At 41.6% G+C, this 26917-nt stretch overlaps 3 protein-coding genes across 3 annotated transcripts; 1 reads left to right on the top strand and 2 right to left on the bottom strand.

The window, feature by feature from the left end:
* Positions 1–2289: 2289 nt before the first annotated feature.
* On the bottom strand, positions 2290–8822 carry eif4eb (eukaryotic translation initiation factor 4eb). Its single transcript, XM_044046726.1, has 7 exons — positions 8737–8822; positions 7113–7216; positions 5724–5819; positions 5562–5625; positions 4079–4192; positions 3003–3142; positions 2290–2938 (listed from the first exon to the last, which is right to left on the bottom strand). Exons 1-7 carry the CDS (start codon positions 8752–8754, stop codon positions 2824–2826), a joined length of 651 nt encoding a protein of 216 aa, XP_043902661.1. The 5' UTR covers positions 8755–8822; the 3' UTR covers positions 2290–2823.
* A 70-nt stretch (positions 8823–8892) lies between these two features.
* On the top strand, positions 8893–20368 carry metap1 (methionyl aminopeptidase 1). The gene is made up of 11 exons (XM_044047612.1): positions 8893–9031; positions 10427–10478; positions 10634–10743; positions 11122–11182; positions 15592–15683; positions 15764–15847; positions 16385–16523; positions 17000–17131; positions 17599–17742; positions 17830–17895; positions 18660–20368. Exons 1-11 carry the CDS (start codon positions 8915–8917, stop codon positions 18824–18826), a joined length of 1164 nt encoding a protein of 387 aa, XP_043903547.1. The 5' UTR covers positions 8893–8914; the 3' UTR covers positions 18827–20368.
* A 1150-nt stretch (positions 20369–21518) lies between these two features.
* On the bottom strand, positions 21519–26668 carry LOC122782550 (alcohol dehydrogenase class-3 chain L). Its single transcript, XM_044046937.1, has 9 exons — positions 26603–26668; positions 26107–26208; positions 25402–25543; positions 24870–24957; positions 24571–24790; positions 23255–23515; positions 23048–23183; positions 22222–22360; positions 21519–21617 (listed from the first exon to the last, which is right to left on the bottom strand). The coding sequence occupies exons 1-9, from the start codon at positions 26618–26620 to the stop codon at positions 21593–21595; spliced, it is 1131 nt and encodes a 376-aa protein (XP_043902872.1). The 5' UTR covers positions 26621–26668; the 3' UTR covers positions 21519–21592.
* Between the last annotated feature and the right edge of the window lie 249 nt (positions 26669–26917).

The following is a 26917-nucleotide window of genomic DNA, read 5'->3' as shown; positions in this document are numbered from 1 at the left end:
AGTGGCCTCGTGTTTACCTGTCTGTGCAGACCGGGACATTTGCACAACAGACAGATTAAAGAATACGTCATATTCAGCAGACAGATTAAAGAATACGTCATATTCAGCTGTGTGTGTGTGTGTGTGTGTGTGTGGTGAAGGTGCAGACAAACCCTGCATTTACTCGCCCACTAAACACAGCAGCAACATTTTGACAGATTAATAAACACGTTAAACAACGACAGAAATCAAAAGAAAGGCACCATGGATCACCGGCAGTGCTTTTGTGTTTGAGCCGTGTCTGGGTTTAGCCCCTCCTTCACCAACTGAATCAAGAGCTTTGTCTGAATGATGAAAGTTCAAAGCTTATTTCAGACTGGACCACTTTGACTTCTTTGTATCAGACGACAGGCTGAAAGCTCAGGGAAGCAGACGCGCTCTACAGGTTACATAAAATAATGTATTTGTGCCCCATTATTCTAAAATTATTATTATTATTATTATTATTATTATTATTATTATTATTATTAATAATAATAAATAAGTAAGAGTGGTTTGATTTCATATTAAAACCACACTTTCATATCTGACGACACAGAAGCTTCATAAATTCAACAGTGACAGACAAATAAAACGGTTCTTGGACGAGGTGAGGATATATTAACATTTCTCCTGACCTCTTTTTTATTGTGTATATCCAGCTCCCGTCATCATAGAAATAATCCAAAAATATTCTTAGATCTCGGCCAAAAGTGTCATCATGTCATCATTGCATTAACACGGAGGAGGCAGACAGGCCGAGGACAGGTGCATGGATTTCAGAGTTATCTGCAACAACTTTGCCCTCGGAAAAGATGACATATATTATTCAAGGCAAACATTCAGTATTTTATGACATTTTAGGACCTTTCATACGTTTACTAAAAAAGAAGTGACCCAGCCCCCGAGACGACCTCGAGACGACCTCGCCACTTCATCTGGACAGATGTCTGGTCGTAGGTGGATGATGATCCGACATTAACTCGACCGATAACTGAGGAAACCTTTCATTTACTTATGTGCATGGGGGGGCGGGGTTCGTTACCCAGGTGTTACCAGGACCACAGTTCCTCTGTTACTGTGAGGCACTCTGTGATGTTTTGTCTTTATGTTTGGAAACAGTCTCACGTGATATATATATATATATATATAGATATATATCTATCAGCTGTCCTTTAAAGGTTACAACCACAACCGTGTCAGAACTTCAGCGAGCACCTAATGAAGCCTCTGTACGCCCACTTAACGCTCCATCAGATCAAGGAGGCGTCGCCTGCTGGCTCAGAGAATGTAAACCTTGAACATGTGATGACATTTGTGTTCGTGTTGTTGATGTGACATTTTTCATTGTGCAGTGAGATGGGAACCATGTTGCCCACAGTAACCTTTTCTTTCAACGTTCTTCTCATACTGACATTTTAACGGCTCTTGAGTTAATGTTATGGGGCGGGGTTTGAGTGTGCTACTTTCACACGTTTCCTCTTTTACTGAAATCACCTGCGACGACACACTGGAGGATAATTTCAGTTTGAACAGATTATCTGGCCAAATTTCTCGTTGGCAGACACGAGCTTTAATGCGTCAGAGTCTTTTTAAACATAATAAACATGTTTGTGGCTCTAAAACACTCCAGCAGGTGTATCCATAGTATCATTTATGCATTTTGTTCAATCAAAAACCAAAACTGTGGATGCAACTTTAAAGCCTTTGCACATCAAATCCTGTTTCTGGCACAGTTTACTCGCACTTTATATTATATATATATATATATATATATATATATATATATATATATATATTATATCAAACCTGTGTGCAGCCCTCAAGGACATAAATGAATGCAGGTGAAATATTTTTAGATCAAGGTCGACTTTTTCCAGTTTCTCTTCCAACATCTACACATCCAACAAATCTGACGAGCTGATATTTAATAAAATAATATTAAAATAAGCAAACGCTCACACAGCTGGAACAATTTACAGTAAAACTTGTCACATCTGTCTCTCCTTCAGTGTTAACTGTATCCAGGTATTCTTTTCTTTTATTTAGTAAAACTGAGCAGCAGCTCATTAATGCTGGACGCTGGCGCCTCATTATCCTGGTGTATATCGTCTGTTAGCTTGTGTCAAAGTTCTGCTCCAAATTCAAACTTTGTGCCATTTATTCTCGTCACTGTTGACGTACAAAGACCTTTATGCTTCTTTTTTCTGATGTTACAGTGAAATATGCAATAATTACTCAAATAAATGGACTCCACAATTGACCAGGTAATAACTGCAAAACCAATGATTTAATTATATTAACACTCAAATGAATGAGTCATGAAATACTTTCAAAGGGTGATTATGTGCAACAGTACAAGGCAAAAAGGGCATAAAACAAAGGTCTAACGATCTAATAATATGCAGGCAAATTAATGTAATAAATTAAAAGGGTTTTAATGTCATTAAGATTACAGCACATCAACACTGCTGTAGAAAATGGGAGAGAAATATACATTGTGTTTGCATTTCACCATTCTCTGCCATTAAAAACAAAAGAAAACAAAATCAACAAAGATTTCTTTAGCTGAGTTTGCCGCTCTCTAAACGTCGTTATTAGTGTCGTGGAACATTCATGTTCTTTCCTGTGGTTCAAGTCTTGGACAGTTTATGGAAACATTTGGCGTAAAAAGTTATGAATTGAGTTTCCTTTTCTTCCCTCCAGATTGCATTTCCGCAGAGTCTTCGCAGCAAAGTAAACGTAGGCACCGACAACGAGTAAGACAAAGAAATGAAGAAAGAAAGAGACGCAGACGGCACTTCCTCAAACAACAAATTTGTTCTTGGTGGTTGAGCCGCTTTTGGTGGCCGTGTCTGAGTGCGACTGGTAGCCGATGGTCATCTTCATGGGGAGCCCCAAGCGCTCCTTGTAAACTCTCCTGAGGAAAAACATCATCATTATCATCATCATCACCTGACACTGTGCGACTGACACTGACTCACCCTATGTGTGTCACGGCATCTCGGTTCTCAAAGTCTGACGTCCACACGGCTATTTTATCTCCTTTTGTGCGGATGTTGACGACGGCGCCGCAGACCTCGTCGCTGTAGTCGTCAAACGCCTCGCCCACTAAACACAGGAGCTGATGCAGGGGAGAGAGCGCGGCAACAATAACCTCCATGAGTCACTGCTTCACTTTAAATATAAGTGTCATAAAGAAGGGAAGGCCGCGCACGTCGTTAGCGTTGTCAACACAGCTGCTGCTGCTGCCGCTGCTTCATCTTCAGGGTCAAATGCTATTTTCTTACAAATTCAAGTTTGTACGTCTTGTAGCAGCATTTCATCGTGACTTTTAAATGTAATGTTGTCTTGATTTCAGCTCAGATATTTGAGTTCTATTTCTGTTTTGCCCTTGTAAATATCTGGAGTATGTGGATGTGGTTTAGATGGACTGTAATCTCTCAGTGAATCAGTCAGTCTAGTGTTTGGTCCATTAAATGTCAGAAAATGTTGAAAAACGCTCATCTTTGTTTGTCAAACCTGGAAATGACGATGTTTCATCCACCAACCAAAACGATTCAGTTTGAAGGATTTCTTTGTTAAATCAATACTGCATACTTACATACAGTTTTTACTCATGATTCATTCTAATATAACATGTGGTCAGAACAATTAGTGAAACCTTGTGGCCCCAGAGGGGCCAGGAGCCTCAGTGTTGATGGTACAGTCGTAGCTGTTTGTTCAGTCACAGGCTGCTCCACGTCTGTATCATGGTCAGTGACCTTTAGCACAGTGTGTGTGTGTGTGTGTGTGTGTGTGTGGACTGCAGATTTCTGCTGCTCTCATCTGACTGTGCTGTGACCCCCATCAGCCGCTCAGCACAGAGCCCTCGCTACACGAGGCCGTGATGACTCTTATCAGCATTGTGACACGTGTAACGATAGAGGGGCACAAGCAGTTACAGCCGCCCTCAGATAATACGTGTTACCTCAAGCCACGAGGAATTATTAATAGAATCCCTTGTTTGAGTAACAGCACTGAAAGTGACACACAGCACAGCAGCCGCTGCCAAACCTACCGTTTCAAGCCAGAAGCGGTCCAGGTCTGATCTCCTCTGCTGCTTGTTGAGTGTGATCAGCCAGCGGCCGCCGCGCTTGTTCCTCTCGTCCTCCCACATGGGTTCAATGCCATCCTGCAGCGATGGTTCAAACTGTCACCACACAAACTTCCAAACCGCCTTAAAAGTTCTGTAGGTTTCTTTCAATCTGATAAGACATTTTTTAGCCAGAATAATAAATCCAGTTAAGGTTCAATATTTGTTTACAGACCATGTTTCTCCTTTTCACATCATATATCAGGAACATTCTAAATGATTGATTCTTCTTGCATTGGTATTTTTGTACATGACAGTGGAGTTTGTTGAATTTAAAGCGGTCTATTCACTATTTTCATTGCACATTATCTAAAGTAACATCATTTACCCAGTTTTGAAAAAAGTGTAACGAATTATAAAGAGCGACATTTTCTCTCCAGTGTTTTTTTAATGACTGGATGACGTAGTGGAGTCATAGTTCACAAACCTCGTCCTCAAACGCTGCATGAACATGAACAACATGACTTTTCACTTCCACACTTATAACATTTTCTGCCAGACAATAAAAGGTCAACATCTGGTTCTACAGCTGCATCAGTAACCGTCGACAGGAGCTGGACCTCACATTGTAATATTTGATATATGTATATATATTCCCCACTAATATTTCAAATGTAAAATTTGTAAAACTTTAATTGCTAAGGTGCTGATAATCTAAATCCCCTGCTGTGAATACAATTCACTCATTAATCCTCGCCACAGGTGACACAGTTTGGGATTAGCATATAAAGCGCACTGATCACAGCCTGTGGTTATATCATATTTGATGATTGCTGGATCCATTTATCATTATTATTATTACTCATCTCACAAAATGTAGAATTAGTCGTCGCTAATGATTTTCAACTTATCAGAAAACTTCTCCTTTTCTATCATCACACGCACATAAATGAACTCTTTAATCCTTTAAATAATCTTTAGCTGTTAGCTGAGATCACGTCTACTCTCAGTAACCATGCTGCTGTTTTCAACACCATTATTTTTGTCAACATTGCTAATAAGTTCTGTTCTATTTGAAAGAGCTTTATTTGAATCGGATGTCTTAAAAGAATGAAGCAATTTGATTTTATGAGAAAGCTGCCGATAAAAAACATTTTAATAGGTTTGAATTATTAAAAAGATCCCTTGGAAACACAAGTGTGGCACCGCCACCAACTTTCCAAACAACCACCGCTCAGTAAAATAATATCCTAATAAATAATACATAAATTAGTAATGTAAAGCTTGATACTCAGGGCCATCATTGTTCTTATACCTCATGTCCATGCAAATGTGATTCTCCCCTTTAAGTAAAACATTCGTAGTTATGGAATCCAGTGAAACGCTGTACGACATATAGGATACAGACATGCAGAGAAGAGTTTCATTATTAAAACTCCTCACATAATCAGCACAGACGGACACTTACCTTAAATAGAGAGTAGTCGCAGCCTGACATGAGGTTGCTTGACAGCTGGATGTGATTGTAGAGACTAGAAATGACGAGTGCACAGCTTTAACTTCACATTGTCATTCATCGCGTGCAGATTTCAATGTCATTTAAAAACACTGTACAGTTAATGCTCCTTACGCCCAGAAATCTTCAACTGTGTCAAATTTAGAGATGAGTCGCAGATTGGCCTGCCACGTCTTGCTCTTGTCGTTCTTGAAGAACCACAGAGACCATCTGTGAAAACAAATTTGCATAAATGTAACGAGCTCCTAATTAAACACGAGGTAAACACAATGAACCAAAAGCCATTGAGCTGTGGAGCAAGTGAGTGATATATGGATGCACCTGGGTGACACTGACACTGACACACACTGTTGAGCAAATTGGTCAAATTACTCGTGTGACACAGTCGTAGATGTTCAAATGAACAAATGAATTATGCATTTTATGTTATACAGTTCCTTTTATGGACCTTGACGATGTCTTTGGCTTCTAATTCATACAGGTGCAGTAACAACATGGATCTTACAAGTATGTTGTTTCTGTCGTGGTTTATTTGTGTTTCTGAGCCAGGACAAAATCACTTTAAACCATTTTTATCGTCGATATTTTGGTGAAATCAGACTTGAAGCAGTACCAACATACAATATACAAGCATATGAGAAATGTCACAGAGTTTGCTGAACATATACTCACCTATTTAGAAAGTAAACATGTGACGTTTGCATTTTGTATTATTTTGGAAATTGCTGTCAGTGAACAAAGCAGTTTCTGTCTTACTTTCACTTCTTCATCAGAAGGCTCATTCAGCTGTGTAGAGGGAGGGTCACTGAGTTCTTGAACTATGCCCAAACATCAAACAATTGGACACCAGCTGATGCACTGGACTATCCAAATGCCACATGTAAACAATGACCATGTGTGTGCTTTGTCTTCATGGAAAGAAATATTTGAGCCAAATACTAAAATGTTCATGTCATTTACTTTTTCCAAACACCCGTGTATGTAAACGACATTTAATTCTTGTAATATTTGTCTACTAACAGTCAGCTGCAATTATAACATCCATTTAACTGACACATGTTTTAAAGGAATTTGACGATCAATTCATCATTCAAGTCGTTTCTACACAAAAATGACTAATCATTTGTCTTCTGAGATATGAAACCCAATATTCAGGTTTTAGGAAAAACAAACACCAGTATTTCAGCATGGGCTTTGAGGAACTGGATATTGTTATTATGATTGTGTTATAATATTATTCACCATTATTTTCTGTGGCAAATAATCAATAAAGAAACAAAAATGACTTGACTGCACCTAATGGAAATTAAATGAGCAAAGAATATAAATCTAATAAATATTTTCATTCCAACTCAATGTAACAGCTCAATAATCTTTTGCAAAACACAATGGATTGTCAAACTACTGCGTCGCAGTGAGAACCGGGTTATCGTGCACTAGGTGATTATTAATGGAATGTTTCTGAACGCTGTAATAAAAGTTACGTCAGTCTCACAGCCTGACCTGTTCTGGAGGGGGTGTTTGATGTAGGCATCTGGGCTCACGATCTCCTGGCCTGTCTCCTCAGCTCCGTCCTCATCAGGCTGGGGTGGACTTGGGTTAATTTCCTAAAAAACAGTTTGGTAGAAGTGAGGTACAATAATCCGGTTTGGCTGGGCAATAATTCAGTAACAACATATATTATGATATAATTGCCTTCTGTGTCGATGTAACACATGTGCAATGTCACTATCTATGCACTGTGCAAACATACTTTCAGACACAACACAATAATTGATGTGAAATGTTAATGTTCTGTCATTTTCTGTCCACAATGATGCTTGTAATCTTCACATTTCAATCACGACCAAAACTCAGTCATTGATTTTTCACGATTATTGTGATAATCAGGGCTGCAATTGAAGATTGTTTTCATAATCAATATTTTAGACTTTATATTTTCTGACATTTTATTGCCAAAGAAGCAGAAAATGTTAATAAGTGTTTACCAAACCTGGAAGTGATGATGTTCTCAAATGTCTTGTTTTCTCAATAAATCAATAATTCAGTTTTAAAGATGTATTTGTTATATACACAACGTGTAATGAAACCACACGATATTCAGATTTAAAAAGCTGAAAAATCAGAGAATCTGTTGTAACTGTTAAAAAAAACCCCACTCAAACCAAATAATTGATTTTTAAAATAGTTGACAAGTTAGTATAATCGGCTAATAATCGATTAATGGAATAATTAATGCAGCCCTAGTGACAAACGCCGGTAACAATTGATTTGAACCAGAGGAGTAATTCTGTAGTGGCAATATCATAATGAATAACTTCTGGATTTAGCCATGGTCATTATGATGTGACAAAACAATACTGTTGTTTCTAGACTTGTATGATAAAACAAAACTGGGCGTTTCCTTATAAAACCTGATCTGGACATCTGGTTCATATTTGACTCGAGCACCATGACTGACACCATTCATTTGTCTGACTCTTTTATTATTACGTACTTGTTACAGCGTTATCTGTCCGCTATGACACGACTTTAACACGTTTAACAACAAAAGTTGGGTCTTTCTTATAATTCGGCACTGATATTACGCGACGACTATTTTTCAATGAGGGGAAAAACGCACAAAGTTTGTCTCCAACTTGTTCTTCAAGCGCAGTAACATTAGCCTCAGCTACTAAAATAGCTGATGAAGTCAGCGGGGAGTAGCGTCAACCACTTTTGACAGTTGACTTTAACCATCTTATGTTATTCCTAAAGCCGAATTAACCAATAATCGATCTGTCAGGGGGAAAAATGTTGATCTGATATGTAGTTTGATAACAACGTGGCTTGTTCTATAATGAAAGACAGCGTGGTTCTCCTCGCAAAAGTTAACGGCGCGTCGATTAGATATAACGTCAGCCTTAAAGTTGGGACGTTCACACACGCAAACACATACACAAGCTTCGGTCGTGGCACACTTGAAACTTGAAAGTGGCCAAAAACACAACGCATGAAGACAACGACGGCCAACTTTCTATTAGAGGACGAAAGCTAAAGATTGTACACAAACTTTAAACCACATTTAACCCGTAAAGTAAAACAAGAAGCCCCTCCAAATACGTGGTTCCTCGGGGAAAGTGCTCACCGGTTCGGCGGTCGCCATCTTACAAATCTCTGTTCGGAAAGTTTCTGTTGATTGGACCGAGCAGCACAACGTGACGCCCCCGCTGCGCGCATGCGCTCTGCGGCGCCACTAGCTGGCTGGCTGATTGTCGGCGACTCCACCCCTCCCTCCCTCCCCTCCCCTCCCTGCAGACGAAGGCATGGCGAGCACCGAGATCAGGAGGGAGTGTGAGACAGAAGACTGCAGCAAGGACGCGAAACTTCAGTGCCCGACATGTATCAAGCTCGGCATTCAAGGCTCCTACTTCTGCTCTCAGGTACTTTGCTCTTTGCGTGGCTCGCCCGCGTGAAATGTCGCCCCGAACCCCCGCTCAAAGGCCCCCCTCTCTTTTCACGAGGCTGCTAACGCTAAGTGTCAAGCTAGGTAGGCATATGTGTGTGTGTGCGTGAGTGTGTGCGCGCCCCGGTAATATTAGTCGTGTATTAGCCGAACTCAAACGGATGCTTTGTGACCGCGGAACATCACACAAACAGCTGGTTATGAGTAACGCTGTCGGTGAGTGTTACTGACGCGGTGTCTGTGGAACCAGGCCGAGGTAGACGTTAAACTAGCAACCTCTGTGCTCGTTAGCAAGAAGTGAACGAGTCAAATAAAGAGCGAAGTTGTGTTTACGAGACATAAACAGTCAATGAAACGACCACAAGTCTTTATTCTACTGATAGAGACACTGACGTTGAAAAGTGAGACCGAGTTAATGTTGTGTGACTGATGTTTGACACTGATGTCCTACTTTCATACTCACACATGTGTCAAGATGAACTGTTCCAGGTGTCATTAAGACTTTCAGTGTGTAGGTGATCAGTTGAACAGGATTTGTTATTTGAACTTAAGTCTACATATCAGTAGACAGATTAGTTAAGTACATTGCAGTAGATTTAATTTTATAAATAGTTGGGTTGTGCTCTTGCAGTGCCATGGTATTTGCTGTGAATGCACTTTTGGATGAGCAACTTGACCCCGTCTCTACTTACTTTGTGCTGTTATTTGTCCATTTAAGGAATCTTACAAATATATATTGAAGTTAACAACAAAGGGCCAAAGTGATGATGATAATAATACATACATCAACATGGTTTCCCTTGACTGTATATTTTAATGCTATAATTTATAACTGGATAAAATATAATGCAACTTTATGTCCATTTTGTTCTTCTTTGACAGCTGTTAAGTCGATGGTTCAATGAGATGAGCAGTAGGTTGTGCAAATTTAAAAATCCAGGTCACAACAGCAGAGGAATAAAAAAAAGCACATAAAGAGCTCATTGGCTGTTGACACACGGTCACATGAGGTGACTGCTTCCATCTACTGTTGTAGTAATATTTGCTTATTGCACTAATTCAAGGACTGTTTTCTCATCCACCTTTTCTGCCTTTTTCCAGTGCAGTGACATGTTGATTTACGAGTGATGTGTCTGTCACGTGACTTCTAAAATGTCATCTTTTATTTGTCTGTTTCAATTGCACTTTATTCACATCACATAAATAATAATATATCATGTTTTTCACAGGATTTTCATATTATTATGCACATGGTCATTATACGTTAGTTGAGCTAACCCTGTGAGGTTTTGAATTTGCCCGGTTGGGGCATGTGTCTCTGTGTCGCTGCACTGCCTTGTTTTGAGGTTTGGATGTGTGTTCTCATTTGCAGGAATGTTTCAAAGGGAGCTGGGCTTCTCACAAGTTGCTGCACAAAAAAGCAAGTAGGTATCACCGATCACTGTCAGTTGCTTACTTTGTTGTATTTGTATTGGATTTGCAGCCCTACCCATGCATTTTTTGTCCTGATTGTGAGCTGACACCGTGATGCTGAGTGGTTCAGAAAACTAATAATGTCATACTTGTAATGTTTTGTCAGAGGAGGACAAGAACCAGAATGAACCCAAGAACTGTGTGGAGAATGACATGAACACAGACCCATGGCCTGGCTACCGCTACACAGGAAATCTACGCCCTCACTACCCCCTGGTATGGTGTTCTTTTTTCTCCATTTGTCATAATCAGTGGTGCAAAATTCACATTCTTGTCACATTTTTCTTACCACTAACTGTGGTAATTATGTAATAACTAGAACAACTTTCTGTCAGTTTGCAGACTTTGTGCATGTCATACTAATAATAATAATGATATGGATGCATCACTGTGAAAACAGAGGAACAGGAAATGTTTATTTGAGTCTTTAAGTTTTGTTCGTGTAGTGGCTTATCTTTGTGAATGTTCCATGTAACTGTCTGATCTTTGTGAATGTTCCATGTAACTGTCTGATCTTTGTGAATGTTCCATGTAACTGTCTGATCTTTGTGAATGTCCCATGTAACGGTCTGATCTTTTTGCTCCCTGGTGTAGACTCCTATGAGGCTCGTACCTAGTGACATCCAAAGACCTGACTATGCTGATCATCCCAGAGGTAAATATACTTTGCTTCTTTAAATGCAGGACTACTGTCATCAAACAAAGTTTTTCTTACTTAAAGGCTCATTGTTAGTGATGGTGATGATAATTGTGATACATCATATAATGCAACATCGTGAAACTGTGATATTTTAACCCTTGCTTGGTATCTTAAGTGTTTATAGTGTTTTTCCCAGGAATAGCACTATATACATCTAATCTTGAAGGCTTTTGTATAACTAGATACACTTGTTCTTGTATATCTCCACTTTGATACAGAGGCCTTTGTCATCAATAGTCAATGATGTTGTTTGAGTTCGTCTGAGTTAACATGTGTCCTATGTCACGGTGTTGGTTTGTTGACGTATGTGAGGGAGAAATGGATCCAGTGGAGTCAGGAGGGACTGGCTGAATGAACATATATAATGTATGAAAATGCCAGTTCCTGTTTGCGTTACTGACCGTCATACTAGCAAAATGATGTTGTAAAAACACCCTGCCCCACGTTGTTAAAGAAAGTGAAAGAAATTCATGTATCCATCCCCCTAATCCATTCAAAAATATAATGTGTTTTTTTGGGGCAATCCAAATTTGAACCAACATTTACAGAAAGTGTTTTACCGGTCTTCTAGGGGCTGTCCACCCAAAAACCAGTCGAGGTGAATCTGCTTAAGTTTTTTTAGAAAACGGGTCCTAGAGTGTTAAAAACTACCCTTGTGTTTTCTTGTTGACAACCAATGCACCACTTTGGGAAAACGATGATGTCATAATCCCACCTTTCTTGTGCTTGCATTTGCTGTTGCTGTCTTTGTCGTTGTCTTCTTGTGTTTGGAGATTTAATTCCGTCTCATTTCTGTCATTGTATACTGTAACGTACTTGTTTGAGAGAGAGAGAGAGAGAGAGAGACACACACACACACACATCAATATTGATAATATATTTTTTTTATTCATGTTCACCGTCTTCTTCTCTGGCTCACTGGCCTGGCGTGTCTACACCAGCCTTTCTAATCGTTTCAGGGGATTTCCTGTGATGGAGAGATTTCTTGAAATGATGCCTTGTTTTCAGAAAACCTTTTCAAAACGCCAAAGAAAAAGATTGTTTACGCTTGGCTCTGTTTCCATGTGGATTGGGCCGTAGTCCCCCTGAACAAACATGCCGCTGAAAGCATTAGTGAAGATAATCATCAGTTCTTTATCATGTTAATGTTCTGTTGTCAGTGGGGCTTTGAAATGAGTTGCATAAAAACTGTGATGTGTGGTAACGATGAATAAGAAGAACCAATCACTGCCAGCTCAGGGGCCACCACCCACACTGTACCACATTTACATTGTGTAGAACGTGGTATCACCAGTAACCTCACAATCAATCAGGATCGCCTGTATACAGATGAAGTGTAAGAAATTTGAGTATTGGATGACTTAAGCATGTGATGTGTGCATCATGATAACAAACGGGGGCACATTCAGAGAGTCAACGTGTCCTGTCGTCCTGCACAATGTGGTCAGCCATGCATGTAATGAATGGATACACAAGTGTGCTTGAATATGAGCCAGTCCGCCTCGTCTTGTTGGCAAATATCTCTACACGAGCAGAATAGTTTGTCTAAGATCTTAAATGATGCTCTGTTGCTTATTTTTTTAATTACCCAGAAGCAAATACATTCAGACACAAACTGTTCTTGTTTTCTTCAAGACAACATAGTTAAAGCCACAAACATTACAGAATATGGTCTTATCATTTACAACCAACATACAGATAAGCACACCATCAGTATAATGTGATTCCCAGTATGATGGATTTCATAAGAATGATTGAATCCAATATTACATTAAAAACTTTTAAGGCTAATTTCTGGTTAGGAATCATTTCTGTTTATGTAGGTCAGTGTTTCTGCTGGTGACATTTCTTCCAAATCTTCAACTGTAATCCTCACAATATGATGCCGACATTGACTTTGTCACCAAAGAGCTTCACTGGAGGGAGAAATAAATAGACACGCCTGCAGACACTGCAGTTTTATTATAACCACATTCTTTTGTGCTAATTGTCTGACAGGCATAATTAAAACATGAAATTACGTCTAATTCTCTGGGCAAGCCATTCATTGTGCAACCATGGCAACCGCTACATCCCTGTCATCTGACTGCATAGATCCATACTCGGGTAGTCATGGCTACAGTCTCTTTTCATTCTCTTGCGATGCCTTTTCAGGGACGGAGGCACAATAGTTTCGAGGCTGGTGTTTTTCATTCAGCTCGAGTCAAATGTGTGTTTTTATCTGACTTGTTTAAAGTCTCCGTAGTTACAAGCAAGTGACCCAGAAGATGTAACATGCACACAGACTGATTCTTCCTCATATTCTGTGTCTTTGTGCAGCTGTATCAGAGCGTGAGTAATTCTAAATGATGGTTGCACTCGCACTGTAGGCTCATGGGTTCCAAAGAAGGGCTGTGTTCGAATTGTACACAGACCTGTCTAAAGTCTGTTGCTAAGCAACTGTTCATGCTCATCCAGCAATCATCTTGTCATGTTAATAAATTATAAATTACGGAATTGTTGATGACTCGGGTCCTTTGACCAACACATATTTAAATACTATAGCATTATGCTTTTCAGTCAAGAACACAAAGAAATGAATCCCTGTTCGTTCTGTAGCTGAATGGGTGTCTAATAAATTGTGGAGCTGAACGCACAGACATGTGAGCCTCCGTTGTTTGGTGTAACGGTCCTGCTCTGCTCCTCTGAGTCCACAGTGTGAATGTCATTAGAGTCTGCTCAGGTGCTGACACTGTAGAGTATTCTCTGCAGGAGCAGCTAGTTACCCATAGTTCCATAGCTCTGCAAGAAGATGTGATGTTTTCTGGGACTCTGGGATTGAAGTGCAAAGAGTGTCATGAAAAAATAATGCATGCAGTGTATGTACATACTGTATAAAAACGAAATCCAGTGACTAAAAGAAAAGGGTTAATAAGTAAATATTAAAAGCTAGGCTTGTATTAATCATTAGAGACGAAGGTTAAATTAAAGATGAATATGAGTCCGTTTAAGGATAAGGATTTAAAGAGACGATGCTGGCATTGCATACCAAGAGCAACTGTAAAGCAGGTGCAGCCGAACACGGCGACTTCGAACCACAGTTCTCATATAAAGTCAGAGAAGAAGTCAGTTCCTCACCTTTGAATTACATTTATGCAGATTTAAAGGAGCTGTATCGAAATTGATGAAATGGCCACGCAGCATTAGCCTACTTTCATTTCTTTCTCTGTTTCTCTGAACATTGTTCCAAACCTCTCTGTTCTCCAGGATGCTTGTGAGCGAGTCCTCGTGTCACTTGGATGCTCTGGTTGGAAATGAACCATTCATGCTTCTGCTTGCAGTGTCAGAATTTAACATGGTTAAGATAATGCATCACACGTATGTCTGAGCAAAATCAACAGCACCAAGCACTGACCAAGTGTGAACCTTTGAATGTTGTTACGTTCACAGCTCACTGGTGTGGTTTTAGACTCTAGACATGCTTTACTCAGAGTAGACTCTGCTTCTGCTCTAGAAAGTAGCATTTGTGCATTAGTCTGTCACTGGAGTTTTCTGTTCATTGACAAAGTCTTGGGGTACAGAATAGTTCACATACGCCGTGTTTCCATCCAGTGGAATGGTTTGGTTTGGTACAGTAAGGTGCGGTCCGGTGTGGTATGTATATCTTTGTGTTTCCATTAGGAATAGTACCAAAATGACCTTTCCTTTCTTGCTGCCCTGAAAGGAAAGCTCCACCCATGACAGCTGATTGGGTGACAGAAAAATGTCACATGTCCACATAGTCCACAAAGATTCACGTCTTTTTCAGACAAACAGCCACAAACTGAGCAAACTCACCACAGAAAGGTCCCAGACCAGGGATTGAACCCAGCACCTTCTTGCTGTGAGGCAACAGTGCTAACCACTGCGACACTATTCCACCTTTACCATTCCAAACTGAACCATATCACGATGGCAACACAGCATCAGTAGAGCCCTCAGGCTTCCTCTGTACTGTCTTTCAAGTGGAATTAAAAATGTATTATTTGACCTGTAGACGCTGCTAGGACTCAGACGCCACAGAAGGTAATTCTTAACAGAAAGGGCAAATAGAATATTTGCCTCATCTCAAACTCAATTATGTTGATAGATATAAAGCGTCTATGTGTTTGAGTTATTGGGTAACTCCAGTTTCTTTAAGCGAAGCGTGTGTGAGCCTCCTCACACTCGGATGACTCATTCACTCGTCACTGTTTCAGGAATAAAGTCTTAAAAAAGGAGAAACTACGTCTGATCATTGATTGTCCCGTGACTGCTGCTCGGCGCGAGGCCCCCGGTCTGTGCTGTGTCTCTGAGTATTGACGTGTGAATGATGCCGCTCCTTTGTCCTCGCCGCCGTCCCACAGGAATGTCTGAGTCGGAGCAGTTCCTGAAGGGGACGTCACAGATCAAGATCCTTTGTCCTGAGGACATTGAAGGCATGAGAGTCGTGAGCAAGGTAACAACACTGACGCTCATCACTGCTTTTTTTACAGTTGTCTTCCATTTATTGGTTTTTGACATATCAATTGTTTGCAGCTGGCAAGGGAGGTCCTGGACATCGCAGCAATGATGGTGAAGCCAGGTGTCACAACAGAGGAAATCGACCACGCTGTGCATTTGGTACATTTCATATTTTCATTGAGTAATAACTGACTGACTAGTCCAGGCATCATCATCATCATCATTAAGAGATTTAAAGGTGCATGTGTTTTGTGCGTACAGCTGAATTTAAGACCCACATTAGTTTTTAATGCAGTTTAAACTGTTGTTCACTCTGTGACGGCGTGACGTCACCAGACTAATGAGCATTACAGCCATTATCTGCTAAACCTCAGCCCTCATGATCCTGGTCTCTGTGAGTCCAGAATGGTGTTCACCCATAAGAACTGCAGCTTCATGGACCTGCTAACATGCTAACTGTAGACTGCTTTGAATAGTGAAATCATTCTTGTCGAGCAGACAGTGCTGATGAATAATTGAACATGCAAACAAGACCCCCCGCTGTGTCACAGCGACTCGGCTTTGTTTAAGTCTTTACTCGATGACAAGTGGAATACAGTCACGCTGTCTGATCCACGGCCCGCCCACTCACAAAACACTGTTCACAGTTCTACATGAGGCAGGAAGTGTCATCTCACTTGTCTTCTGTCTGCTCAGGCCTGTACAGCGAGGAACTGCTACCCCTCCCCTCTCAACTACTACAACTTTCCCAAATCCTGTTGTACGTCTGTCAATGAAGTCATCTGTCACGGCATCCCGGACAGAAGGCAGCTCCAAGAAGGAGATATCCTCAACGGTAAGTTCACATTTGCTGGTTATTGCATGAGTTTTGGCTCGAGCGGTTTTCGCCTTCGTTGTCTTCTTCTAGATGTAACTGAGAGCCACTTCACCACCCAAACACTCTTCATCAGTGTTCTAGAGTCACAATATAGAGCAAAGCAGCTCAGAGCTAAGTGTGGATGTAGGCACATGTTTTATTCAGGAGAGCTGATGAATTGTTTCTCCGTGACTAATGGCTGAACCAGCATCCTGAAAATGGTGTCAGCAGGAGTTTGGCCATTTTTAGCCTCTTTTTGAATATTTGTGCTAAGGAGACGTCCTTCGTCTGCCACTCCCCCCAGAGCGTCTGATCGAGCGAGTGCCAGCGACTCATCTCTCGCTGCGTGGATGAAAAGATGAATAGTTTCCACTAACCTTCACCAGTGAGGCTGACATGTCATCTATTGTTTCTGTTGTTTGTATAACGCTGTAACTCTGACGTATTAACCACAGTGGACATCACTGTCTACCACAATGGTTTCCATGGCGACCTCAACGAAACGTTCTTCATCGGGGAGGTGGAAGAAGCGGCGAAGAAGCTGGTCCAGACGACATATGAATGCCTTATGCAAGCCATCGACTCTGGTAGGAATTCACTCTTTTTATCCTTTTACAATCTAAACATGTGTTTTACTATATTTGACCATGGAGACTTTGTAACGAGGCTTCAGCAGTAAATGCATTTGTATTGGAATAAATTAGAGACCTTAAATAGCAGCGTGTCTGTGTTGTGAAGTTTCTCCTGAGAGAACTGTCAGTTAGAGAAAGTGTTTTCTCGTCTCTTCTCAAGGTCAACGCTGACTTTTCAATTCTAACTTTTACTTCAATTTGGGAGAAAATAGAAAGTTGCCTTAAATAGACGTAGGTCATTGAAAGTGCTTGAATTTTGAGCAAGAAAGAAGTGAAGTTTATTATTTAGGTAAATGTCTTCCTTGTTTGTTATGGCGCCACCTAGTGTTTCATGCCCTGCATTGCTTGATGTAGGCGGTCGACGTGAGATTCTGTGCTGAACCATGTGTTTTACTGCTTCTTCTGTGCTGACGTCTCCACAGTGAAGCCTGGTGTCCGTTACAGAGAGTTAGGTAACATCATCCAGAAGCACGCTCAGGCCAGCGGCTTCTCCGTGGTGCGGAGCTACTGTGGCCACGGCATCCACAGACTTTTCCACACTGCCCCCAACGTGCCACACTATGCCAGTGAGTTTTCAGTCACCTTGAAGTTTCTGAACGTTCACCATGTGCCCTTTTAACACCGCGTGGTTTCTGCGTTTATTAATTGACCAGAAAACAAAGCTGTTGGAGTAATGAAGCCCGGCCATGTGTTCACCATCGAGCCCATGATATGTGAAGGTGAGTGAACAATGACGCTAAGTTTAGCTCTAATTATGTTTTGAGCCAATAAATATAAGTGAATTGCTGCGTTCAGTCTGAGCAATGTTGTAAAATAAATGTGTTCACGAGGCAATAAAATATGGAGGAATGAGAACAGAGCAGAGCTGAGGGAACAGGCCTGCTCCTCAATTTATTAGACAATCAAAGTGTTTTTAAATAGTTCATTAAGCTGAATTAATGGGAGAGATTTCTCAACCTAAATAGGATCGTTCTATTCCTCGTTTTCACTGAAGACAAAGTGCAGGCTTCAGAATGAAGGATGTGGCTGTTGATTCTATTGTAACATGCAGCAGCAGTCATGTTTTACAACAGGTCATCAGAGGTCACTGTGTTCCAGGGCTGCAAATAACCATTATTTTTCTTCATTGATTAACCGATGAATCCAGGACTTGTTTGGTCCTTAAATGTCACAAAATGTTGATGAATGATCAGTTTTTATCAAACCTGAAAATGATGTTGATGAAGCAAAGACATTTAAGAAGCTGAGAAATCACGAAGCTCATTTAAATGAATGAAAAAACCCTCCTGGATTGTGTTCATGTGCCTTTAAGTCAGAACATACAACATTAAATGTTGCTTTATGTCAATAAAAACAAGTAAGTATAATTCAGGTCATTCTACATTTGCAGCCACCAAACATTACAAGTTTAAGAAATCCTTCTTTTTATTAATCGTTGTTATTCCGTGTAATGAACTGTGTGTGTGTGTGTGTGATATTTCAGGTGGCTGGCAGGACGAGACGTGGCCCGACGGCTGGACGGCGGTGACCAGAGACGGGAAGCGCTCGGCTCAGTTCGAACACACTCTGCTGGTGACGGAGACCGGCTGTGAAATCCTCACCCGTCGCCTGGAGGAGAACGGTCGCGCTCATTTCCTGAACCAAATGTAGGCGGAGACGGGGGTAACACCACGGACTGGACTTTGCTGACACAGACACGCCCGGCACGTCTGGGCCTCACACGCACACACACACACACACACACGCGCACGCACACACACAGATTTCAGACGAGGGGCACCACTCCCAGGGCTCAGTGTAACTGTGGCTCTCATTGTTCTTTGCGTTATTAAATTGTGGTTCCTCAAATGAAATGGAAGTACTTGAATGTGTCTTATATTAAATATGGATTTATCCGTGAACACTTATCTCTTTTGAAGGAATTCTATTTATGAGGTCTGCTTTGGCTTTTGTAGTTGCACTTAGCAGTTCCATTCTGTGCTTCTGTTCTTTCATCATCTACTAACTGAAGACTTCATATGAGTTTTCCAGTGACAACTGAGAAGCAGATACAACAGAGACAGAGTTACAGCAGAGTCCCGGGGAAAGACGAGCTCAGCTCACCAAGTCCAAACTTACAAACCACCAACGCTCGGTAGGATAATTAATTTGAACACACTCTGGTGGAGATTTAAGCAAACGTATTCAAGTATTTATCAGCGACTGTAACTCCTCCTGTGGACGCCCATCACGTGAATATTGTGTTTTACGAGAATGAATGAAAGTGGAGTAGTAGAAGTTGTACGTGTATGTTAATAAATGCATAAATCACTCAGATTTTAAGCATCAGGAATGGATACTGTCTTAAATGCATTTTTGAATATGAAGCTAGGACCTGTGGGAGATCGTTAGTTTAGCTTTGACTCGTATAAAAATAGCAAACCGGCAAACCTACGTACTGTGCTTTTACTGAGGTCAAAAAAATCACATCACAAAACAAACAAAATACATTCATTTAATGTTTTACTGCAGGGCTGCAACAATTATTCAAGTAATCGATCACTAAATGATCGATTACTTGATCGATCATTTAATGAGTTTCTAATGACCAGCTTTCTGATTTGTTCAGCTTCTTAAAGTGAATCTTTTCTGGTTTATTTGCTCCATATAACAAAGATGTTAATCATTAATCTGGAAAACAATCAACAGATTCATTGATGAGCTGCAGCCATGTTGTTAAACCTTTTATATTCTAGGACCTGAGATGTGAGAGGCATTGAGTTGTTGCCTTGAAAGCAAATGTGTCCTGTTGAATGTTTGGTTTCATGTGTGTTAATGAGGGATAATATTAGCTGCTGGAGGACGGTGCCGTGTCACTGTCATGTTCTCCCTCTGACCACTACATCGTAGCTGTTGAGGACGTGGATGGTAGCTGCTCACAGAGTCCAGGCAGGAACAGTGTCAGTCCAGTGTTGAACGTGTTGGTCTCTCCTCTGTTGTCTTGTTTTTAATAGCCCTGTTGTAGCAAACCCAGCCTTTAAGTGTGGATCTAGAGAAGTTGCCCAGATGTCTCCCTGTACCTTGATGTGGGGATTAGTTTCCTCTGGTGTGAGCAGAGTCCATTATTTCTACTCTTTCAGATGACTAATGTGATCACAGTCACTCTGCCTTGTTTCTATTTCTTCTAAAGGAGTAATAAACGCCTCTTCTGTAGCTTGTTCTGGGTGAGTTTGTCTTTGAGTTGAGTTTCATACCTCAGCAGAGGGACGACGTGACCCTGAAGGTCACACACAGGACTCCAAACTCTGCTCATGAACAATTCACTTTCCAGTGTCTCGTTGTAAATTGATGCCGCACAGAACAATAATGGCCCAATAGAACGCTGACATTGTGGCTCATAACTAACACAGCACATAGTTTTCAACTGTTATTCCAACTTTACAAAGAAACTGCCTGAATTCCCAAAATCCCACTTCAGTGACATCATCAGCTACGATTCATTTTCGATGTCATGGAACCTTTTTAAAGAAATTCACCTTTTGTCTTTGGTCAGAATATTATTTTTCCAAAAGCCATTCTTTATTCATTTATTTTTTTATTATTTCTTATTCTTATTCATCCATTTCTCTACGTCGAGGAGAAAAAGTAAACTTTTGTTTTCCTTTTATTTTACTTTTATAGAAAGTGAACTGAGCTGTTGGGGAAACAAACTTTTTGCCTAACTAGGCTTGACATCGCTGAGTGCATGGTAATTCTTTCAACTCACTTACAGCCTGACTCAACATTTCTGAAGAGAGTGAGAGCGAGAGAGGGGGGGGGAGAGAGGGGGGGAGAGCGAGCGTTCCCCGAGCTCAGAGACACTTATATTTACAGTGAGAAACTTGTGAACCAAACAAAAGTCTAAAAACAGCCTTGTGCCCAAAATCCTGCCCCTGCCTGGAAGAATAATCACAGTGTTGTGGAATTATCTAAACAGGTGAGACTTCATGTGCAGGGTTTTAATCAACCTTTAATCAACTTCATCTCACTCAGTGAAACGCCTCAAACACTGTCTTATTATTCAGTCTCCATCAAAGGGTTTCTGTGAATCTTTGTCCTCCTCATCATGTTCTCTCTGTGTTTGCGTGTGTGTGTGTGTGTGTGTGTGTGTGTGTGTGTGTGTGTGTGTGTGTGTGTGTGTGTGTGTGTGTGTGTGTGTGTGTGTGTGTGTGTGTGTGTGTGTGTGTGTGTGTGTGTGTGTGTGTGTGTGTGTGTGTGTGTGTGTGTGTGTGTGTGTGTGTGTGTGTGTGTGTGTGTGTGTGTGTGTGTGTGTGTGTGCGCGCGCTCAAAATAAAGTTTCATTCTTTTAAAAGAAAAACACTCATACAGGGAACTTTTTTATTAATCTGAGCAGAGCAAACATGGAGTTCCATCATGTTTTTCGTCGCTTCTCTGCGTCTAGAAGTGGAGAACGACGCGGATGCTGGAAAACAAAAAAAATGACTTATGATTCATTTGTGAATATCACATTTTATAAAAAAACAGAGCAAAAAAGAAACCAAGAAAATCGTTGTTAATGGAAGACACCGGACTGGAGTCAGACGGACAGTGAGGATAAAGTGGAGATATTTTCTTTTCATACCACACACACACACACGTAAAATGAAGTGTCAGTGTCCGAGCCTTGAGCGTGTAAATGTGTTTTCAGCACAGTTGTGCGGTGCTTTGTGTAGCATGAAGGTAAAACTACTAAAGACAGAAGTCTTTACAGAGTTTGTGAGTCCTCAGGTTTTATAATCATGTTCAAGGCCTTGAACAGTTTTCACAGAGAGAGACTTTTGTTTGTGCTACAACGGAATAAACTAACAACACAAAACACGACAAACACAGAAAGAAGCTGCTCTAGTTGTTGTGTGAAATCTCACATATAGAATCTTTAAAATGCACCACTGTGTTTGACCGTCAAGGTCTCGCGTCACGTCCCGGCTTTGTCCAACAGAATGGAGCAGAGACAGCAGAGGGACGTGACAGAGACACACAAACATGAACACAAACAAACAAACAGCTTATCTGAAATCCAGGCGTACCATTTCCCAGCATGCATCAGCTCGAACCCGTCAGTGATCTTCTCAAAGGGCAAAGTGTGAGTCACAAACTCATCCACTTTGAGCTTCTTGTTCATATACTCGTCCACCAGTTTGGGAACACTGTCCACGCTCTTGTATCCTGAGGGAAGTTAAAAAGCTTCAGTGCTGAGGTTTCAACAACGCCGTGAACTGGACAATGATTCTACACCGTGTGTGTGTGTGTGTCTGTGTGTGTGTGTCTGTGTGTGTGTCTGTGTGTGTGTGAGAGCTGGCTCCACAAATATGAATGAATAACCTACAAATCATGCAGAGGAAAATAATAACAATTCACCTTGGCTCCTTTGTTATTGAATGATTGTTGTTATTGATTGATGAAAGTTACAGAGCCATGCTACTCGACATTGTCTCCGCCCATTTCCACTCCTCCTACAACCAGCAGCTCACCTGACTCCACTCTGTCCTTGTCAAGCCAAAGTCTATAAATCCCGCCCACTTCCTGTCTTCTATTCATGTTAGAGACACAAGCAAACGTGTCGTACACACACTCACACTGAAGTTTGTGTGTGTGTGTGTGTGTGTGTGAGTCTGATGTGAGTCAGTGGTTTAAACTGCTGTGTGTGGGAAGTTCTCCAGATCTTTCCCTGAAGCTCTCTAGTCACATTTCTGGAGAAATCCCCACTGCACTCATGTGAGAACACAGCAGGTCTCCAGAGAATTCACAGTGAGTGGGTGAGTGTATGTCATACAGATCCAGACTGAACCCAGCTGAAGTGACAGGTGAATGAAGGTGATCCTGGTCTTCCCCTGAGTCTCCGCGTGCACTTACCTCCAAAGGCAGTGCCTCTCCAGGTGCGTCCGGTCACCAGCTGGAAAGGCCGGGTGGTGATCTCCTGTCCGGCTGCTGCCACTCCGATGATGACGCTCGTGCCCCATCCTTTGTGACAGGCCTCCAGTGCTGCTCTCTGTCACCAACACACCACGTTTAAGCAGCTGCTTTAAATCACACTGCTGTCTTTGTTTGGTGTCTCCTCACCATGATCGCCACATTGCCCACACATTCAAAGGAGTAGTCCACGCCTCCATCGGTCATCTCCACCAGGACGTCTTGGATTGCCTTGCTGTGCTCCTTGGGGTTCACCACCTCTGTGGCCCCAAACTCTCGAGCAGTGGGGAACTTGTCGGGGTTTAGATCGACTCCGATGATCCGAGCCGCTCCGGCCGCTTTACAGCCCATGACGGCTGCGAGGCCCAGCGCCCCGAGGCCGAACACGGCACAGGTGGATCCGGCCTCCACCTGCACGACGAGGACCAGGACACAATCATTAAAAGCATCACAGAGACTGTGCTGTGCTCACTGCTCATGTCAGGACTTGTTTTCTTTACTTTTCATCCTCCATCATGTTGCTGATATTCTGGGATGTCTCATGGAGACTTTAGAGAGGCACAAACAAACATCTCCCTTTTTTCTGCTGGAGTAGTTTTGTGACATGGATTTTCTTCTTTGTACTTTATTAAAAATGATAGATAGAGGAGTGGAGGAAGAGAGAGAGAGAGAGAGAGTGGATGACCTGCGGTCAAACATCCAAATCATGGACGCAGCTAAAGGGAAGGTTCATGGATGTTGTGATGGAGGACATGAGGACACTTGGAGTAGGACAGGATGGAGACAGATGGTCCACTGTGGTGATCTCTGAACGGAGAAGCTGAAAGGCTGGAGGTCTTCCCTGAATTCTGCCTCCAGTGTCTTCACAGAAGTCTGAACCTGGTCCTGACGTAAACACCGAGGTCATGAAAATCTTCAGTTTCTGCCAAGTGAAAACCTCTTCACCTATATTTTGCACAGCGGACCTTTTTAAAGAGCCGTGACATCATCAGAGAGCCGTGAAGCACAGAATCTCATCCATATTTCAAAGAATGTTCATTCAGGAACCAAAGATGAATAATACACACTGACAATCATCTGAACTGAACTTCACGAGGCTTCAGAGGACACGAGAGGAAACTTCTGCAAACTCTGTTCACTTATGTATGCATGCATATAGTTTGTTAAAGTATCAATGCTGTATACATACATATATATATATATATACATATATATATACAGTTATGTTCCAGTTCATTCTGTATGCTCTATTTATTGCAGTTATACGGCAGGTAAGGTTATAAAAAAATAGATGAAGTGTTTGAGTGGGAGGGGTTAAGATGCAAATAAAAATGAAAGCTGAGATACTAAATAAACAATGACGCATTATAATTGTACATTATTCATTCACTTGTGATTCAGTTGCTTGGGGAAGATGATAATGTTTGGAGCCTGGCTGTGATGTGCAGGGAGGAGGCGGGGCTTGCCTTGGCTGTGTTCAGAGCAGCTCCATAACCCGTGGTGATGCCGCAGCCCAGCAGGCAGACCTTGTCCAGCGGGGCCCTGTCGTCCACTCTGGCCAGAGAGATCTCGGCCACCACAGTGTACTCAGAGAACGTGCTGCAGCCCATGAAGTGGAAGAGGCTCTTGCCTTTGCAGGTGAAACGTGTCGTCCCATCGGGCATCAAACCTTTGCCCTGAGTGAGTCTGGAGAACAAGACACAGATCCAACATCTCGGAGGTGGAACACGGCAGCACAGACGACCTCTCGCTCCAGAATACTTACCTGATCTTCTGGCACAGGTTGGTTTTGGGATTTTTACAGAACTTGCACTCTCCACACTGTGGGACGTATAAAGGAATGACCGCGTCTCCTGCAACACAAGCACACGCTTTTACACACGCCTCACACCTGTTAAACAGCAAGGTCAAGGTTACATCTTAACCATTTTATTGCAGTCACCTCTCAGAAGTGGTGCTGGCACATTATCAGCCCGAGACACAGACGTTCAGCCTCTAAAGTCTCACCTGTTTAAGTCTAACATCCATGACCTTACCTTGTTCTAAACTAAAGTTTGTGTCAGACAGTAAACTCACGCCCCCCACACCAAAGTCCAGACAGAGATAAACACTGTGTTTTTAAGTCTGTTCCACTGCTGCCTCCATCCTTTGTTCCCACCACACGAGGCAGCAGAGACAACCATCCTGTGTCCCTGTGAAATCTCTGGACTTTGGTGCAGGAGAGTGAGCAGTTTACAGATTTCAAGCTTAGATCTTTGCTTGCAGTCGTGTCTCGTATCTTTATGTAAGAGGAGAACCTGGTTTAAACTTGACAACTCCGTCTCCAACGCTCTCCACGACCCCTGCTCCCTCGTGGCCCAACACCACGGGGAAAACTCCCTCCGGGTCAGAACCGCTCAGCGTGTACGAGTCAGTGTGACAGATTCCTGTGGCCACGACCTGAAAGAAAAGGACTGGGGTTTGATCCATGTGGAGTCGTTGTATGAGGATGGATTTGGAGATCACAGATACACTGTTATCTAAGTTCACTTAGAACTTTGCTTAAGTCCTGGGCAAAAATATTGAATTGATTATTAATCTATCAATTCAATGAACGTGAATATCTTCTGGTTTCTTTGACAAAGAAATCATGAAATCAAAACGAGACGTTTGAAAACACAAGGAACCAAATGACTCGAGAATATGAAAATAATCGTTAGTTACAGCCATACTTTAATGTGATTACTAGATTACATGTAGTATGTGATCACCAGATTACATGTAGTGCGTGATCACTAGATTACATGTAGATTACATGTAGTGTTTGATCACTAGATTACATGTAGATTACATGTAGTGTTTGATCACTAGATTACATGTAGATTACATGTAGTGTTTGATCACTAGATTACATGTAGTATGTGATCACTAGATTACATGTAGATTACATGTAGTGTTTGATCACTGGATCACATGTAGATTACATGTGGTACGTGATTACATTAGTGTACAACCAAACGTACCCGGAGGCGAACCTCCCCAGCTCGAGGAGGAGCCACTTCCACCTCCTCCATGCTCAGGGTTTTCCCGGCCTCCCATGCTACTGCAGCTCTGCACTGGATCACCTGAAACACAATAATCCAACAATGTGATCCGTCCTCTGACAGTTAACCCTCGCAGTGCTGCAGTGGAAACAGTCTGATAATCCTTGTTTCTCCACATGTATAAAATCCCACTTTGACCTTTTGCGTGTGAACACAAACACACGACTCTGAACGAGGACTTTGACTTCTAACAGGAAACCAACTCTTCTCTTCTCTCCTTGTTTGTCTTTCAAAGATTGTGAAAGAAAAGAGCAAACGAGGAAACTCTCAGTCTCTGTAGTGTAAACATAGTGTAAACATAGTGTAAACATAGTGTAAACATAGACGTGCCGACTTCACTCAGATCCAAACATTCACTCAGATTGACTGTACAGACGTTATTAGTGTGCATGTGAGGAGGAGTGAGCACTCTTACCTTCCCTACAGTCGCCATAGTTGTTTCAAAAGCAGACCCTCGCTCACAGGCTCAGGTTCAAGTAAAGGTCTTATCACAGTGTGGACCAATCACAGACAAGAGAGACTCTGAGTCATTCATTCTCTGCGTCTTTTACTTTATTTGCTTTTGTGGTATAAACAAATGTGGTGTATGCAGAACACAGACAGATTATTTTCTCCCTATTACCATGAATATTCATGATTTATCACAATCTGAAAAAATGATTACATGTGAATAAAACATATATGATTACAGTGTGACAAAATAAGAGATTATATTTCATTTAAATCACAA

Source organism: Solea senegalensis, linkage group LG16, assembly GCF_019176455.1.
Source record: "Solea senegalensis isolate Sse05_10M linkage group LG16, IFAPA_SoseM_1, whole genome shotgun sequence".
Taxonomy (NCBI): Eukaryota; Metazoa; Chordata; class Actinopteri; order Pleuronectiformes; family Soleidae; genus Solea; species Solea senegalensis.
Note: the sequence above shows the minus strand (reverse complement) of the source record. Positions and strands in the feature narration are given on the sequence as shown.

Bases quoted from the DNA above. Each gene is read 5' to 3' on its own strand.
- eif4eb (XM_044046726.1), bottom strand. The intron at 5,626-5,723 runs GTAAGGAGCATT...CGTCATTTCTAG, and splicing joins ACAGTTGAAGATTTCTGGGC to TCTCTACAATCACATCCAGC. The intron at 3,143-4,078 runs GTAGGTTTGGCA...CCCCTGCATCAG, and splicing joins ACCGCTTCTGGCTTGAAACG to CTCCTGTGTTTAGTGGGCGA.
- LOC122782550 (XM_044046937.1), bottom strand. The intron at 25,544-26,106 runs GTACGTTTGGTT...CTTTTCTTTCAG, and splicing joins CTGGGGAGGTTCGCCTCCGG to GTCGTGGCCACAGGAATCTG. The intron at 24,958-25,401 runs GTTCTCCTCTTA...CTTGTGTTGCAG, and splicing joins AGTTGTCAAGTTTAAACCAG to GAGACGCGGTCATTCCTTTA.
- metap1 (XM_044047612.1), top strand. From the start codon at position 8,915: ATGGCGAGCACCGAGATCAGGAGGGAGTGTGAGACAGAAGACTGCAGC. The intron at 15,684-15,763 runs GTAACAACACTG...AATTGTTTGCAG, and splicing joins GCATGAGAGTCGTGAGCAAG to CTGGCAAGGGAGGTCCTGGA. The intron at 17,132-17,598 runs GTAGGAATTCAC...ACGTCTCCACAG, and splicing joins TATGCAAGCCATCGACTCTG to TGAAGCCTGGTGTCCGTTAC.